We start from the raw sequence: 17,854 nt of genomic DNA, 5'->3' as shown, positions 1-17,854 counted from the left end.
CGGGGGTATATTGTTTTTGGCCTGTCTGTCTGTCTGTCTGTCTGTCTGTCTGTCTGTCTGTCTGTCTGTCTGTCTGTCTGTCTGTCTGTCTGTCTGTCTGTCTGTCTGTCTGTCTGTTATTCATTCATTCATTCATTCATTGTGTGTGCCCCAAAACTTAAACCTTGGTTAAAGTTTGATTACTTTTGCAATATTGAAGATAGCAACTTCATATTTGGCATGCATGTGTATCTCTGACATGGAGCTGCACATTTTGAGTGGTGAAAAGTCAAAGTCATCCTTCAAGGTCAATGGTCAAATATCATTGTATTTTTAGCTTGACTATTATGTATTAAATATATATAGTGGAGCAATCCTACTCACGTCGGCGTCTGCGTTAGCATGCAAATGTTAAAGTTTTCGTACTACCCCAAATATTTTCTTTGTCCCTTGACATATTGCTTTCATATTTTGCATACTTGTTAACCAACATGACCCCAACCTATAAACAAGAGCAGACAACTGTATCATGCATTTTGTCGTAATTATGGCCCCTTTTCTACTTAGAATATTCAGCAAATGTTAAAGTTTGCGTACTACCCCAACTATGTTCAATGTCCCTTGACATATTGCTTTCATATTTTGCATACTTGTTAACCATCATGACCCCAACCTACAAACAAGAGCAGACAACTGTATCAAGCATTTTGACAGAATTATTTACCCTTTTATACTTAGAATATGCATATTATTGATAAATCTATGTTAAAGTTTGCGTACTACCCCAAATTATATTTCCTATATCCTTTGACATATTGCTTTTATATTTTGCATACTTGTTTACCAACATGACCCCAACTTATAAACATTAGCATACCACTGTATCAAGCATTTTGACATACTTATGGCCCCTTTTACACTCATATAATTGAACATTTTGCTTAAATTGCCATAATTTCTTTATTTGTGATCACATTTTATTATGACTTTCACAAAACAACACTTACCTGAATACCACAATGGATTCTAACCAAACAATACCCCACGCCCCTACCCAGAATCCCTCCCCCCCCCCCCCCCCCCCTTCTTTATTTGTGATCACATTTTATTATGACTTTCACAAAACAACACCTGAATACCACAATGGATTCTAACCGAACAATACCCCACGCCCCTACCCAGAATCCCTAACCCCCCCCCACCCGAATATTTTTTTTTTAAACATCTAATAAATTACCACACCCCACATTATACCCCCCTCTCACCCCCCCCCCCCCCCCACCCGAACACCCCCCCCCCCCCATTTTTTTTATTTTTTTTTATACATCATCTTATAAATTACCACACCCCACATTATACCCCCCTCTCCCTCATGTAATAAATTACCCCACCTCACATTATACCCCCCCTCTCAACCTCCCCTCCTACCCCCCTCCCAACATTTTTTTTATTATTTTTTAGCTCATCTATTTTTTGAAAAAAAAATATGAGCTATTGTCATCACCTTGGCGTCGGCTTTGGCGTCCGGTTAAGTTTTGCGTTTAGGTCCACTTTTCTCAGAAAGTATCAATGCTATTGCATTCAAACTTGGTACACTTACTTACTATCATGAGGGGACTGGGCAGGCAAAGTTAGATAACTCTGGCATGCATTTTGACAGAATTATGTGCCCTTTTTATACTTAGAAAATTGAAAATTTTGGTTAAGTTTTGCGTTTAGGTCCACTTTTCTCAGAAAGTATCAATGCTATTGCATTCAAACTTGGTACACTTACTTACTATCATGAGGGGACTGGGCAGGCAAAGTTAGATAACTCTGGCGTGCATTTTGACAGAATTATGCGCCCTTTTTATACTTAGAAAATTGAAAATTTTGGTTAGGTTTTGTGTTTACGTCCATTTATTCCTTAAGTATCAAAGCTATTGCTTTCATACTTGCAACACTTACTAACTATCATAAGGGGACTGTGCAGGCAAAGTAATGTAACTCTGACTGGCATTTTGACAGAATTATGTGCCCTTTTTATACTTAGAAAATTGAAAATTTGGTTAAGTTTTGTGGTTAGGTCCACTTTATTCCAACAGTATCAAAGCTATTGCTTTCATACTTGCAACACTTATTTACTATCATAAGGGAACTGTGCAGGCAAAGTTATGTAACTCTGACTGGCATTTGGATGGAATTATGGACCCTTTATACTTAGAAAATTGAAAATTTGGTTAAGTTTTGTGTTTTGGTTCACTTTACCCCTAAAGTATCATAGATATTGCTTTCATACTTTGAACACTCGCAAACTCTCATAAGGGAACAGTAAAAGGACAAGTTGCATAACTCTGGTTGTCATTTTTACGGAATTATGGCCCTTTTTTGACTTAGTAACTTTGAATATATGGTTAAATTTTGTGTTTCGATCCACTTTACTTCTTAAGTATCAAGGCTATTGCTTCCAAACTTCAAATACTTTCATGCTATCATGAGGTTACTGAACCTGGCAAGTTGAATTTTACCTTGACCTTTGAATGACCTTGACTCTCGAGGTCAAATTATTAAATTTTGCTAAAATTGCCATAACTTCTTTATTTATGATTAGATTTGATTGATACTTTGACAAAACTACTCTTACCTGACATACCACAATAGACTCCACCCAAACCATCCTCCGTGCCCTCCGCCCCTCTCCACCCCCCCCCCCCTATTTTTTTTTTTTTTTTTTAAGATAATCTCACAAATGACCACCACACCCTCACACTATACCCCCATCCCACCCCACCCCCCCCCCAATTATTTTTTTTGAAACGGTTAAAAAACACAAATATTTATTTTTATTATTAACCAGGTTTTCCGAAGGAAAAAACTGGTTATTAGATTGGCGAATGCGGGCGGGCTTGCTGGCTGGCTGGCTGGCTGGCGGGCTGGCTGGCGGAACAAGCTTGTCCGAGCCATAACTATGTCGTTCATTGTCAGATTTTAAAATCATTTGGCACATTTGTTCACCATCATTGGACGGTGTGTCGTGCGAAATAATTACGTCGATATCTCCAAGGTCAAGGTCACACTTTGAGTTCAAAGGTCAAAAATGGCCATAAATGAGCTTGTCCTGGCCATAACTATGTCATTCATTTTGAGATTTTAAAATCATTTGGCACATTTGTTCACCATCATGGGACGTTGTGTCGCACGAAAGAATCACGTCAATATCTCCAGTGTTAAGGTCGCCACGACTAAAAATAGATTTTTTTTTTAAACAAACTTACAAAGGGGGTTAATTTTGTTTGTTCATTTCAAAAGTTCAGTTTGAGTTTTCTCCCTTTATCAGATTTTTTTTTCACAATGAAAACCTGGTTTTGTGACAATTTTGTCCCTTGTTTTATGTTTGAAATACCGTCCAACCATCGCACCCAAGAATCCCCCCCCCTTCCCCCACCCGAATCTCCCCCCCCCCCCCCCCCCCAATTTTGTTTTTTTCCTTAAGATCATCTCACAAATTACCACCACACCCTCATACTATATCCCCCACCCCACCCCACCCCACCCCTCCCAATTATTATTATTTTTTTTTAAACGGTTAAAAAACACAAATATTTCTTTTTAATATTTTATGTTTGAAATACCGTCCAACCATCGCACCCAAGAATCCCCCCCCCACCCCAACCCCCCCCCCCCCCCCCCCCCCCGAATTTTTTTGTTTTTTTTCGCATTTTTGGAAGATAATGTAATAAATGTCCACACCCGCACACTATACTATACACCCCTCTTCACTCCAACCCTCCCTCCTTTGTGATTGAAAATGAGAGTCCCTTCACCTTTAAAAAGAAAATAGATGAGTGGTCTGCACCCGCAAGGCGGTGCTCTTGTTTCCTTTTCTTATGATGGCTTACCTTATACTGTCAAGCAATCGAATAGTCGAGCATGCTGTTCTCTGACAGCTCTTGTTATGCCCCAGGTAGGGTGGCATATATCAGTTGAACTGTCCTTCAGTCAGTATGTCAGTCTGTCCGTTTGTCCGGAAAAAATTAACATTAGCCATAACTTGATCACTATTGAAGATAGCATCTTGATATTTGGCATGCATCTGTATCTCGTAGAGCTAAACATTTTGAGTGGTGAAAGATGAAGGTCAAGGTCATCCTTCAAGATCAAATGTCAAATATATGGCGTCTGTCCGTCTTAAAACTTTAACATTGGCCATAACTTTTTCAATATTGAAGATAGCAACTTGATATTAGCATGCATGTGTATCTCATGAAGCTGCACATTTTGAGTGGTGGAAGTTCAAGGTCAAGGTCATCCTTCAAGGTCAAAGGTCAAAAAAAATATTTCAAAGCGGCGCAATAGGGGGCATTGTGTTTCTGACGAACACATCTCTTGTTCTTTCCTAAAACTTTAACTTTATTAAAGTTTGGTCATAACTTTTTAATATTGAAGATAGCAACTTGATATTTGGCATGCATGTGTATCTCATGGAGCTGCACATTTTGCGTGGTGAAAGGTCAAGGTCATCTTTCAAGGTCAAAGTTCAAATGTATGGCCTAAAAGTGGTGCAATAGGGGGCATTAACACATCTCTTGTTCATTGAAGTTTCCATTGACAAAAAGTTGTTGCATGGATCTAATTCTCCATAATTTTGTAATGGTCCATTGCAGGCATGCACATATGACAAACACAGCTATATGTGAACAAACTAATTGATATGTGTAAAGATTGAATAAAGAAAATATCATTGATGCAAAAAAAAAATGCATTTCATCCAAAAGATTCATTTGTTGTTACTCTATTACAGGGTAGCAACCAACACTGGAAACTTTGGGTTTTCATACAAGCTGTATGACAAGATTTGCATTTCGAAGTGCAAGGTGGCCGTGCGCTCACAGGATCTACTGGTTTCCATGACAAAAGAGAAAAAGGGCATGTGGAGTCGACTAATACATGATAAGGTTAAGGTAAGTGTTTTAAGGTCTGGGCGATGAAAGAATAACAAGCGTCTGCTTATATTCTCTCTAATAAAGTAAGATTTGCTTTCTCTACCCAGCAGAGAACAGTTGGATTGATTTATTTAAATATTGGAACATAATTCTTTTAAAAGACGTAGAGGTGTATCACAACAAATGAACAAATAAATGTTATTAACTCCTTTGTTAAGGTATGTGTATGTGGTAAAACTTCTGGTTCAACAAAACATGGATAGGTGTGTAAATTAAACAACAAGTTTTGATGGTTTGTATTCACTGAATCAAATGATAGAAAGGAGCTTATTTCTTTATGATTATTTATCTTCTTGTTGAAGACATCTTCAAGAGAAATGTTGCTGATGAAAGATTTCAGTCAACAAATTGTTGACATAGTTTTAAGCCCCGCCTGTGGGGAAAGGGGCTTTATGAATGATCATGAAGTGTCGTCCCAGATTAGCCTGTGCAGTCTGAACAGGCTAATCAGGGAAACACATTCTCTGGACAAAGAAGAGACTTTCTTTCAACAAAAATACCATAAAAATGGAGAGTGTTGTCCCTGATTAGCCTGTGTGGACACCAGAGACTTATATAGGACAACACATTACGCTCATACATAAAGACCCATTTTCCCTGAGCTAGACTCAAAATAGTCCAGTTATGAGATTGTTAAATTGTGTTTGTAGATGCCCAACGTGCTCCTGGACTGCGACAATATCGTTGACAGTTCTGACTCAGAGGAATGCAATGAGGATGAACCTTTCAAGCTAACAAGTAAAAAGAGGATATGTGTGTTTTTGTTACATGTGTGGTACATGTGTATCATGATTTATATCTTTTAGAACAAGGAACAATTTGAAATTAATTATTTCTGAAAATATGACATTTTTCCCCATTTCAGTTAGAGATTCTTCACCACATTTTAGTTTGTGAATTTATTGATATATTTTAAAATTAAAAAGCATCCAGCGCATTGATTGATATAATATTTATTTCACTGACAGTTGTGTTTATTTGATATTTTGTCTTTATTTTAATTAATACAAACTTGCACTTTGAAATTGTCAGAGAGAAAACATAAAGTCTTAAATACATGTATTTAGAGGTTACTGTTGAAAATTTAAAATGACATAGATTGAAAATGGAAGTGACAACATAAAAATATTATTTTTTGCCATATCCTTTTCTCATTTACTTTTGATGAAATGTAAATTAAAAGAATGAGTCGTGTGTATATTTTACTTTAAAAAAATATTGCACCTGTGTTTTTTGTCCGTTTGCAGAGGGCAAGAAACAGAAGAGTTTTTCATGTGGTCTGGCAAGGAAGACATTGTCTATACCAGACCCCCAGGACTCTGAGACGGACACAACTGACAGCCTAGAGATACTGGAAGATCACGACAGGACGGAATATGACTTTGATGACATCGCATATCAAAACTTGTAGATTATATATGTAGGGCTCAAAACATATCAATAGGGCCTTATTTAGTTTTTTTCCAGAAAGTAAATACTAACTAAAACATGTATATAACTGTTCAAGTGTTTCCTTTTTTCACTCAGGGATAGTTTATAAACTCACTAGTTAATTATGAGACCTAGAGTGCTACATGTAATAAGTCCAATATTGCTTAGCACTGCTTGATAAATGATGCAGGATTTGGACATAAAGGTTTTTATGTCCCCCACTATAGTAGTGGGGGACATATTGTTTTTGCCCTGTCTGTCTGTCTGTTGGTCTGTCTGTTGGTCTGTTGGTCTGTTTGCGCCAGGACATATTGTTTTTGCCCCCTCTGTTGGTTTGTTTGTTGGTTTGCGTCAAACTTTAACATTTTGATATAACTTTTGCAATATTGAAGATAGCAACTTCATATTTGGCATGCATATGTGTATCTCATGGAGCTGCACATGTTGAGTGGTGAAAGGTCAAGGCCATCCTTCAAGGTCAAATATATGGGTCAAAACCGCTCATTTAATGTACACTTTTGCAGTATTGAAAATAGCAACATGATATTTGGCATGAATGTTTATCTCATTGAGCTGCACATTTTGAGTGGTGAAAGGTCAAGGTCTTCCTTCAAGGTCAAAGGTCAAATATATAAGGGGACATAGTGTTTCACAAACACATCTTGTTTTAAATATAAATGTTAGCAGCCAATTATTTTAACGCAGTTATCTATAATTATTAACCATGTGTTCCTCCAAGCATGGCCAGTTTGGATCCGTAGGAAATAAATTTAACAAATTTTGTAGATAACCACTATTTCATGTTACATATTAATATCATAGCTACAGACTTAGAGGTTCAAGTGATGATTTTGAAAATAAGGAAGTTTTGACCAATTGGCAAAATTTGAACTAACTTTTTTGAGGACCACTAGATGATATTATATACCAAATAAGAAAAATATTTTTTGAAATTTAGCTTTTGGCTGGTTTTTCTAAGCCTTTGGGTTTTCCCTTTGGTTTAAGACAATAAGATTTTTTCATGGAATGTTGAACCTCAGGGCAATGACTGTTTTAATCACATGGGCACAAGGCAAACATACTTTATTTAGGATCTATGTGGACGATTCTTTATTTCAAATATTAAAGTATTGGGCTCTGCATTTAACGAGAAAAAGGTTTTGAAAGGCCTTCCATATATCATTCTATGCAAATCTTGCGAGCAACATTCTTGGAAGGCTAAGCCAGTTTTTATGTCCCCCACTATAGTAGTGGGGGACATATTGTTTTTGCCCTGTCTGTTGGTTGGTTGGTTGGTTTGCGCCAACTTTAACATTTTGCAATAACTTTTGCTATATTGAAGAAAGCAACTTTATATTTGGCATGCATGTGTATCTCATGAAGCTGCACATTTTGAGTGGTGAAAGGTCAAGGTCATCCTTCAAGGTCAGAGGTCAAATATATGTGGCCAAAATCGCTCATTTTATGAATACTTTTGCAATATTGAAGATAGCAACTTGATATTTGGCATGCATGTGTATCTCATGGAGCTGCACATTTTGAGTGGTGAAAGGTCAAGGTCATCCTTCAAGGTCAGAGGTCAAATATATGTGGCCCAAATCGCTTATTTTATGAATACTTTTGCAATATTGAAGATAGCAACTTGATATTTGGCATGCATGTGTATCTCATGGAGCTGCACATTTTTAGTGGTGAAAGGTCAAGGTCATCCTTCAAGGTCAGAGGTCAAATATATGTGGCCCAAATCGCTTATTTTATGAATACTTTTGCAATATTGAAGATAGCAACTTGATATTTGGCATGCATGTGTATCTCATGGAGCTGCACATTTTGAGTGGTGAAAGGTCAAGGTCATCCTTCAAGGTCAAATATATGGGTCAAAATTGCGCATGTAATCTCAGTTCTGCAATATTAAAGCTAGCAATTTTATATTTGAAATGTGTGTGTATCTCAAGGAGCTGCACATTTTGAGTGGTGAAGGGTCAAGGTCAAGGTCATCCTACAAGGTCAAACATCATATAAGGGGACATTGTGTTTCACAAACACATCTTGTTCTCTAGGGGCATAGTTTGATAGTTTTGTTGCAATCTTAAGCGGATACAACAGTACCACACTTTACTCTCTAATCAGTAGTGTGTATATTATGAGGTCCCTCCGTGCCATAAAGCAGCATAATGTGTTGACCCGGAATGTGTGCCAGCACTTCTTCTTAATGAACTTACTTGACTCGCCCAAGAAGGGACAAATTTTGAATTATACCATAATTACTCTTAGTTTTCGACCACCCTGTTTTTCAGCAAAAATAATTTTTATGCCCCCCGTAGGGTGGCATATAGATTTGAACTGTCAGTCTGTGCGTCTGTATGAAAAATTTAACAGTGGCCAAAACTTTTGCAAGATAGCAACTTAATATTTGGCATGCATGTGTATCTCATGGAGCTGCACATTTTGAGTAGTGAGAGGTCAAGGTCATCCTTCAAGGTCAAAAAACATAATACAAGGGAAGTAACAAGCTTTAAGGGGAGAAAATTTCTATTTTATATCATTTGGCAGGTACAGATCATTTTCACAAAGGAAGTAACTTTTTTTTATGGGATATAATCCACACACAAAAATAATTCAAAGCGGCGCAGTAGGGGGCATTGTGTTTCTGAAAAACACATCTCTTGTGATATATGTTTTTTTTATTTTGTGCATATTGTCCATGTGTTTATTCTAAAATAACTTGAGAGAAATAAACAGACAGACAATTAATTGGAAAATACAACCAGAACATAGCTATAAACATTTGACCATCTTTTATTTAGAATTGTCTCCATCAGAACTTCGTGATCTTGTAAATAAACTTTCTGCATGGACTTGATCAGTTGAGTGTGTATTGGAATTCTATTGTGTAAATACATGTATCATTATTAAGTCTTTTTTCTGGATCAAGAAGATTCAACCAAATTAGAATATTCCCATCCAGCAGGAACTGGATGCAGTGAAGCATGTTGAAGTGAAAAGATATTGAATATATGATTTTGCAAACAGGACTTTTACCTGGTAGGATTTTTTCAATCAGCACTTCCACTTGGTTTTTATGTGACAGTGTTGTCGTTGATGCTGATCATGCTGATGAGAGCATTGATCAAGGGTGGTTGTCAGACTATCATGGTAGATATATGCATTGCTATCCCTGGAAAATATGCGGCATCAATAGCCTTAATTCCATATTAATACCACTACAGATTAACTGTGCTCTAGGTCGAAAAGAAAGTTCATGGGGACAAAGGTCAAGACAGATAGATGACCCTTAGTGATTTTAAGGACTCTGGGAAAAGAGTCGAGACGTCCTTAACAGTTGTGGATTTTTTATTTGTGAAATGTGGAATATGCCTATGAAAGATTTTATTTCCTCAAGATTCGGAGTTGTATAAGTTGAAAACAGAGACATGGATAAATTGCATGTGTGTCGGTGTTTATTTGGTATGCCAGACCACAACAAACTGAAGGCTGAGCTACAGGCCCAGTTGAAACAGACAAACACCGTCTTATAAAATAAATGGAATTATGGCGACGATTTACATCAAGTCATGGAAGGTCGTTATCAGTTGAGTGAAGTACCGGCGACCAAATATGTGCTGGAATTTTACCGAAAAGGATATCGCAAGACGAAGTTCAGGTCTCAGCTGGATATTGAGCCGAAATCAAGAATTGCTTTGAACTTTGACAATGACTTTATGTGCCGATTAAAGTTACTAATTAATTGCAGAATACAAGTGATTACATCACCGTCTGCATCAGAAGAAAAAGCCGAGTCTATGGACCTTCAACATGAAAATGAAACGACACCAGAAGCCCTTGTCGTTCTTCAAACAAAAATTGACGGTAAGCCGATGCAAGTTTTCAAACGTTATTTGCGATCGCAAATTCTTCTTGATGAAATATTAACATAGCAATAGGTAATTCCTGGATAACAAAGTCTTACATAATAAACCATGTGAGTACACATAGTATGATCTGATGTATTATTATTTATAACAATATACAAAAGTTTGAATAAACATGTACTTATATTAATTGATAATTGCTCAATGTCTCATTTTATGCAATTAACAGCATATACAAAAGTACAAATGTGCATTGTAAATGTAATGGCAAACTTCAATATACGCCATAATCTATGAAAATGCCCCTTTTAAACAACAGCAACAACAATTTAACAATTTATTTCAATTTAATTATTTGAAAAATATCATTTTTCTACCTTTTATGATTTACATCATGATTGGTGTTGAATATTCTTTTTAAGTCTACGGTAGGGTGGCATATAGCAGTTGAACTGTCCGTCTGTCCGTCCGAAAACTTTAACATTGGCCATAACTTTTGCAATATTGAAGATAGCAACTTGATATTTGGCATGCAAATGTATCTCATGGAGCTGCACATTTTTAGTGGTGAAAGGTCACGGTCATCCTTCAGGGTCAAAGGTCAAATTTATGGCTTCAAAGCGGCACAGTAGGGGGCATTGTGTTTCTGACAAACACATCTCTTGTTTCATTTCTTTTTATATTGATCTTTCTTCGAAATGATTTAGTTTTGTATTTAATTGAAATGCGTGCTGTTATTGCATATGTATGTTTATGACGATGAGCTGTATATATGCTCGAGTCAAAATGATCTGGTCTGTTTTGATAAAAAAAATCGACTTTCCACAGGGATGACATTGTAAATTATAGACTTTAAAAGCAAATTAACAATTTAAATCTTTTCTTCGTAAAATGGATTTTATATTTGATATATTACAACATCTAAATGTCCTCAGCAAAAACTATACATTATGTCTTTGGCTTGATAACTATCCTATTTTAGGTCGAAAAGTCGAATTATGATTGAAGATCTCAGATAACCATCGTTATTTATGATGTCAGGTCCTCTTGTTTAACATTATACAGTATTTCAGATATTATTAAAGTTTAACACATTTGTAATTCATTCTTGTGCATGGTTTTCTTGCAGAGGTACTCTGTTCCACAAACATGTCCTGGTAACAATTGGACATGTGACTGGCAATGTGAAGCTGACAGAATGCATTGTAGTAGGAGAGAAGAATATCACTGAGCTCAAGTGACAGGCACTGATGCTTTTGGCAGGATTTGTGGAAAGCCGATTTTTTTAAATGTTAATTAGTTTCATATAAATTGCTTTCTTATGCCCCATGATCAAATGATCGGGGGTATATGGTGTTTGGCCTGTCTGTCTGTCTGTGTGTCATTGTATGTGTGTGTCTGTCCCAAAACTTTAACCTTGCTCATAAAATGACAACTCTTTGGTCTATATTCTTTAAACTTCACATGTGCATGCATCTAATTGAGATCTGCAATCAAACATGGTTTGAGGTCACTAGGTCAAAGGTCAAGGTCACTGTGAACTTTATTTCTCTAAAATAGTTGCTGTGGGATTTCAAAGCACAGTAGGGGGCATTGTGTTTCACAAACACAGCTCTTGTAAAAACATGTTTCTTGTTTTTAAATATATCTAATATGGATTTGAGGTCATAAGAAGCATTTCATTAAAAAAATAATGTTATTCATTGAATTTATCTCATGAGCCATGATTTAATCCTAGCATGCTACTAATCAATACAGATAAACATTTAGGTTTATACACCTCATTTGTATATATGTTGTGGATTCAGTTATATTTGTTTTATGTTCCTCTTTGCCTTTTTGGTTTAAATTTGTCCTCTGAACAATATTCAGATGAGAGCACAATGGGGTTGCTTTGGTTGCTATGAGAATGGTCAAACAAGTTGTCTTATCATTACTAGCTCAGTAATGACCTCAAAACGACAAAACAAAATTCCATGTCCATCAGTTACTTTTCTTTGTTAAGGAAAGGTTGTAGTGTGAGTTTTGGCTAGTGGCAAAAACTGGTTTTAACCAAATGCTTTGCATTGACTGTTTCAATGTGGGTATCCCATTTTTGTTTATTTTATGTTCATAGTTACTGTTCTGTATACAAGAAGTTAGTAAGAGTGCAACATTTTCTTTATACAGTTTCCGGAGTTTCATTGTTTGCCCTTTTGAATTTTTTTAAATACAAAGTGGCATATAACGGTTAGACTGTCCGTCAGTCTGTCCGTCCATCCGAAAACTTTAACCTTGCCCATAACTTTTGCAATATTGAAGATAGCAACTTGATATTTGGCATGCATGTTTATCTCATGGAGCTGCATATTTTGAGTGGAGAAAGGTCAAGGTCGTCCTACAAGGTCAAAAGTCAAATATAGGCTTCGAAGCGGCCCAGTAGGGGGGGGGGCATTGTGTTTCTGACAAACGAATCTCTTGTTGTATAATTGTATTAACCACTGTATACAGTACCTGTTGCGTTTATTAATTGACATAAAGATATATGTGTATCTATAATTATGGTTTAATAAAATGTTCCTGCACACATCTTTGTATGCGTAAGACTAGATGAAGAAACGCTGGTGTTGTGTACACTAAACAGTAACAGACAATTTCAGGGGATTTGTTCAGATTTCTTCTTAGACAAACGAAATATTTACAAAGTCTAACCTAAGAGCACTTTGTTTTTAGCACTTGATATATTTTGCTCAGATGGTTTTAAAGACAAAGACAATTTAACAATTTTTTTCAATTTAAATATTAAGTGATGTAAATGTTCAACCTTTTGTTTCACATCCGGATATACGTTGAATATCTTTTTTAGCTCATGGTGACCTTTTGTGATCACCTTTTGTGCGTCGTACGGCGTCAACATTTGCAATGTTAACTCTCCAGAGGCCACATTTATTGTCCTTCGTGAAATTTGGTCAGAAGATTGGTCTCAATCATAGGGATCCGGCACACCAAAAAATCGTATATGATATATAATAGTTAGACAAGGGATTGAACATGCCAAATAGGCAGAAAAAAAAGTTCAAATTACAAAGTCATTATCGTTTAAAATTTATAAACCTATATGTAAAACTGAAGCTAAATATCATCTGCAAACGTTGGCCATAAAAAGTTTTGCCTCATTTCAACCGTTTAAGGATAACAAAGTGAAAAATCGGACAAAATCGACAGTTTTCGCTAGGTAAGACAAAAACCTACACTCCGAATTCCGATTTAACCATAACCCTTCGTGCAAATGCGTGCGTACGAACAATATCTCAATTTATTAGTTTACATTGATGAAAAAGAGTTTAATAAACAACTTGTTCCTAAAAACTAATTCCAATACAATCGGAATGAGTATTTTTCATTTAGTTACATCCATTCTGTGAAAGTAATCAGCGGTCACCATTTGCCAAAGCGTCGTTGTTGTTGTTGATTGTGCCTGGCTCTGTCAGTGTAATTCACTGCAAAGCCGGGTTCAAGAGCATGATTGGCGATATTCGTTTTCAAGTAAATAAAATAGGGTTAAACAGTTTTTGCAAAGAAAATATAAACTTTTGGAATAAGTTTTTAGGGGTAAGTTGTTTATTTAACTCTTTTTCATCAATGTTAAGCGATAAATTGTGATAGTATTGTTTGTAAGCACGCATTTACACAGATGGTTATGGTTAGATTGGTGTGCGGGTTTTTGTCCTACCTAGCAAAAACTGTCGATTTTGTCCGAATTGTCAGTTTGTTATTATTAAACGTTTGAAATGAGGCCAATTTTTGTATGGCCAACGTTTGCAGATAATATTAAGCTACAATTGTACATATAGGTTAATAAATTTTAAACGATAATGACTTTGTAATTTGAACTTTTGTTGAATGTATGACATTCTGCCTATTTGGCATGTTCAACGCCTGGCCTATGGTCTCAATGATATCTTGGATGAGTTCAAAAATGGTTGCGTTTGCTTGAAAAACATGGCTGCCAAGGGACGGGGCATTTTTTCCTTATATGACTATAGTAAAATCTTGTTAACACTATAGGGGCCACATTTATTGTCCGATCTTCATTTAACTTGGTCAGATGATTCATCCCAAAAATATCTTGGACGAGTTCAAAAATGATACCGGTTGGTTGAAAAATATGGCCACGAGGGGGGCGGGGCATTTTTCCTTATATGGCTATAGTAAAACCTTGTTAAAACTCTAGAGGCCACATTTATTTTCCGATCTTTGTGAAACTACGTTAGAAGATTTGTCCCAATGATATCTTGGATGAGTTCCAAAATGGTTATGGTTGCTTTAAAAAACATGGCCACCAGGGGGCGGGGAATCAGGGCCGGATTAAGCACTAGGCTTACATAGCTGCAGCCTTAGGCCCCCGATTGTCAAGGGGCCCCCAACGGAAGGCCAGTTTCCCCAATGTATGATCTTTCTTTACTACGCAATTGACTATCTGGAAAGCACTAGTAATTGTCTATGATTTTACCAGTTTCCCGATGTGTGTCGAATTGTAACCGTTTAGTTCGCTTTGATTTACTACGCTATCAATTGTCTTTCTGTGTTGTACATGTATATCCATTAAGAACCATTAGTTTCTCGTATATTAAACGACTTTCCTGTATGGTCATGACAACATCTGGTCATGTTTGACGACATTGGAGAGAAGGCCAAAGCGTCTCTTGCAATCAACGAATATAATTATGCGATTACGCGTAAGAAACGGCGGAAACTATTTCGTGACGAGAGTACGACACCAGATGCGAATTTGAAGCGAAGTGCACGCGACAATTTTCGAGTTAACACATTCTACAGCATAGTGGATTGTCTCACTGTTGAACTTTGAGCGCATATTCTGGTATTCACAAACTATTTGGTTTCATGCCAGAGTTTGAGTCTCTCACCTTGGATGATCTACGGAAAAGTGCAACGCATCTAATAGAGTCTTATCCAGATGACATTGGTGCGTCTTCTGTTAATGAACTATTTTAGTTCAAAGCCATTTTAGAATCAGACCAAGATAGAACCATCACCCACATAAGTGAACTGCTGAAGTTTGATGGAGGTCAACTACAGACAACTTTTCCAAACGTTTCCATCGCTTTACGAATACATGTAACTTCAGTTAATAATTGTACAGGTAGGATGTCATTTCTAATATAATCACGCATGAAAAACTATCAATGGAACACTGTGATTCAGGAAAGGTTGACAGAATTGGGCTACTGTCTACTGAATGTCAAGTCCTCCGAGAATTAGACATCACACATGATCGATCACTTTTGCCACCTGAAGTGTCGTAAAACAGAGTTAGGCTGGAATCTGTTACATGTAAAATGTATGTTAAGTTCAGTTCAATCAAATAGTTATACATTGTGTAACTTGTTTTGCATAAATATATATATATATCTGATCTTTTAGTTGTAGTATTAAGTATGATTTTCAATATACAGAAGGGGGCCAGAGGGAAGGGGCTCCCGTAACATATGTAGCCTTGGGCTCCAAAACAGCTTAATCAGGCCCTGCGGGGAATTTTTCCTAATATGGCTATATATTGCTTGAGTAAAACCTACCAACACTCTAGAGGCAACATTCATTGTCCGATCATCATGAAACTGTCAGACGATTTGTCCCAATGATATCTTGGATGAGTTCGAAAATGGTTCCGGTTGGTGGAAAAACATGGCCGCAAAGGGGGCGTGGCATTTTTCCATATATTGCTATAGTAAAACACTCTAGAAGCCATAATTATTGTCCGATCACCATGAAACATTGTCAGAAGGTTTGTCCCAATGATATCTTGGACAAGTTCGAAAATGGTTCCAGTTGCTCGAAAAATTTGGCCACCAGGGGGGGTGGGGGCTGGGCATTTTTCCTTATGTTGCTGCATGAATCTTCATGAAACTTTGTCAGAGTATTTGTTTAAATGATATCTTGGATGTGTATGAAAATTGTTTGGGTGTGAACATATCAGTCCTTAGAATTTCAAGTGAGCGAATTTGGGCCTTTCAGGTCCTCTCGTTATAAGGTATTTCTTTTAGCTCACCTGATTGCTCAGGTGAGCTTTTGTGGCCGGTCTTTGTCCATCGTCTGTCCGTCCGTCCACATTTGTTCGTAAACACTATAGAAGCCACATTTCATGCCCAATCTTCATGTAACTTTGTCAAAATGTTTGTCTTAATGATACGTTGGTTGAGCTCAAAAGTGGTTCCGGCCCGTCGAAAAACATTGCCGCCAGTGGGCGGGGCAGTTTTCCTTTTTGGCTAAAGAGAAACCATGTAAACACTCTAGAAGTCACAATTTTTGCCCAATCATCATGAAAGTTGGTCAAAATATTGGTTTTAATTGATTTCTCGGACGAGTTCGAAAATGGTCCATATCGGTGAAAAAACATGGCCGCCAGTGGGCGGGGCGTTTTTCTCTTTATGTATATAGTGAAAACATGTGAACACTTTAGAAGTCACATTTTTGGCCCAATTTTTATAAAATTTAGTCAGAACATTTGTTTCCTTGATATGAGCGTTGAGTTCGAAAATGGTTCCGGTTCGTTGAAAAACATGATTGCCAGGGGGACGGGCAGTTTGCCATATATTTATATAGTAAAAAGGCATGTAAACAATCATGCATTAAGGTAATGTAACATGCGAGGCAACTCTTCTAAATATGGCATTTAAGTTTACAGTAGTTACTCCCCTTTGACTATTAATGTTGTCATAATAATACAGTGTATTTTCTAGAGGGCACATTTCTTTTCCGATCTTCGTGAAACTTGGTAAGAAGCTTTGTCCCAATTATATCTCGGTCGAGTTCGAAACTGGGCCATGCCGGGTCAAAAACTAGGTCAAAAAAAAGAAAACCGTGTAAACACTGTAGAAGTCACATTTCATGCCCAATTTTCATGTAACTTTGTCAAAACGTTTGCCTTAATGATATGTTGGTTGAGTTCAAAAGTGGTTATGGTCCGTTGAAAAACATGGCCGCCAGTGGGCGGGGCAGGTTTCCTTATTTGGCTATAGAGAAACCTTGGAAACTTACTAGAAATCACAATTTTTGCCCAATCATCATGAAAGTTGGACAAAACATTGGTTTTATTGATATCTCGGACGAGTTCGAAAATGGTCCAGATCGGTGAAAAACATAGCCGCCAGTTGGCGGGGGCATTTTTCTCAATATGTATATTGTGAAAACATGTGAACACTCTAGAAGTCAAATTTTTGGCCCAATTTTCATGAAATTTGGTAATAACATTTGTTTTCTTGATACGAGAGTTGAGTAATAAAATGGTTCCGGTCAGTTGAATAACATGGCTGCCGGGGGCAGTTTTCTTATATTTATATAGTAAAACAGCTTGTGAACACTATAGAAGTCACATTTTTTTGCCCAATCATCATGAAACTTGGTGAAATGATTGGTTTTATATATCTCTCAGATGAGTTCGCAAATGGTCACGATCGGTAAAAAAACATGGCCGCCAGGGGGGGGGGGGGAAGTTTTCCGTATGTGACTAGAGAGAAACCTTGTGATCGAAAACTATAGAAGTCTCATTTTTGCCTAATCATCGTGAAACTTAGTCAATACATTGGTTTT

The 17,854-nt window shown here is 36.9% G+C and overlaps 1 protein-coding gene across 4 annotated transcripts in view; it reads left to right on the top strand.

Annotated features, from left to right (window-relative positions):
* The window catches only part of LOC127846554 (putative ATP-dependent RNA helicase TDRD12), a 165,669-nt gene extending 152,839 nt beyond the window's left edge, over nt 1-12,830 (top strand). For 3 of the 4 annotated variants that reach the window (XM_052377915.1, XM_052377914.1, XM_052377912.1), the window contains 4 exons: nt 4,760-4,919; nt 5,612-5,699; nt 6,209-10,262; nt 11,394-12,830. In XM_052377915.1, the coding sequence (XP_052233875.1) occupies nt 4,760-4,919; nt 5,612-5,699; nt 6,209-6,372 (412 nt within the window). In that variant the 3' untranslated portion in view covers nt 6,373-10,262; nt 11,394-12,830. The remainder of the gene's footprint in view (nt 1-4,759; nt 4,920-5,611; nt 5,700-6,208; nt 10,263-11,393) is intronic. The other variant, XM_052377913.1, reaches the window with a different exon arrangement.
* Nucleotides 12,831-17,854: the final 5,024 nt, after the last annotated feature.

Source organism: Dreissena polymorpha, chromosome 9, assembly GCF_020536995.1.
Source record: "Dreissena polymorpha isolate Duluth1 chromosome 9, UMN_Dpol_1.0, whole genome shotgun sequence".
Lineage (NCBI taxonomy): Eukaryota > Metazoa > Mollusca > Bivalvia > Myida > Dreissenidae > Dreissena > Dreissena polymorpha.
Note: the sequence above shows the minus strand (reverse complement) of the source record. Positions and strands in the feature narration are given on the sequence as shown.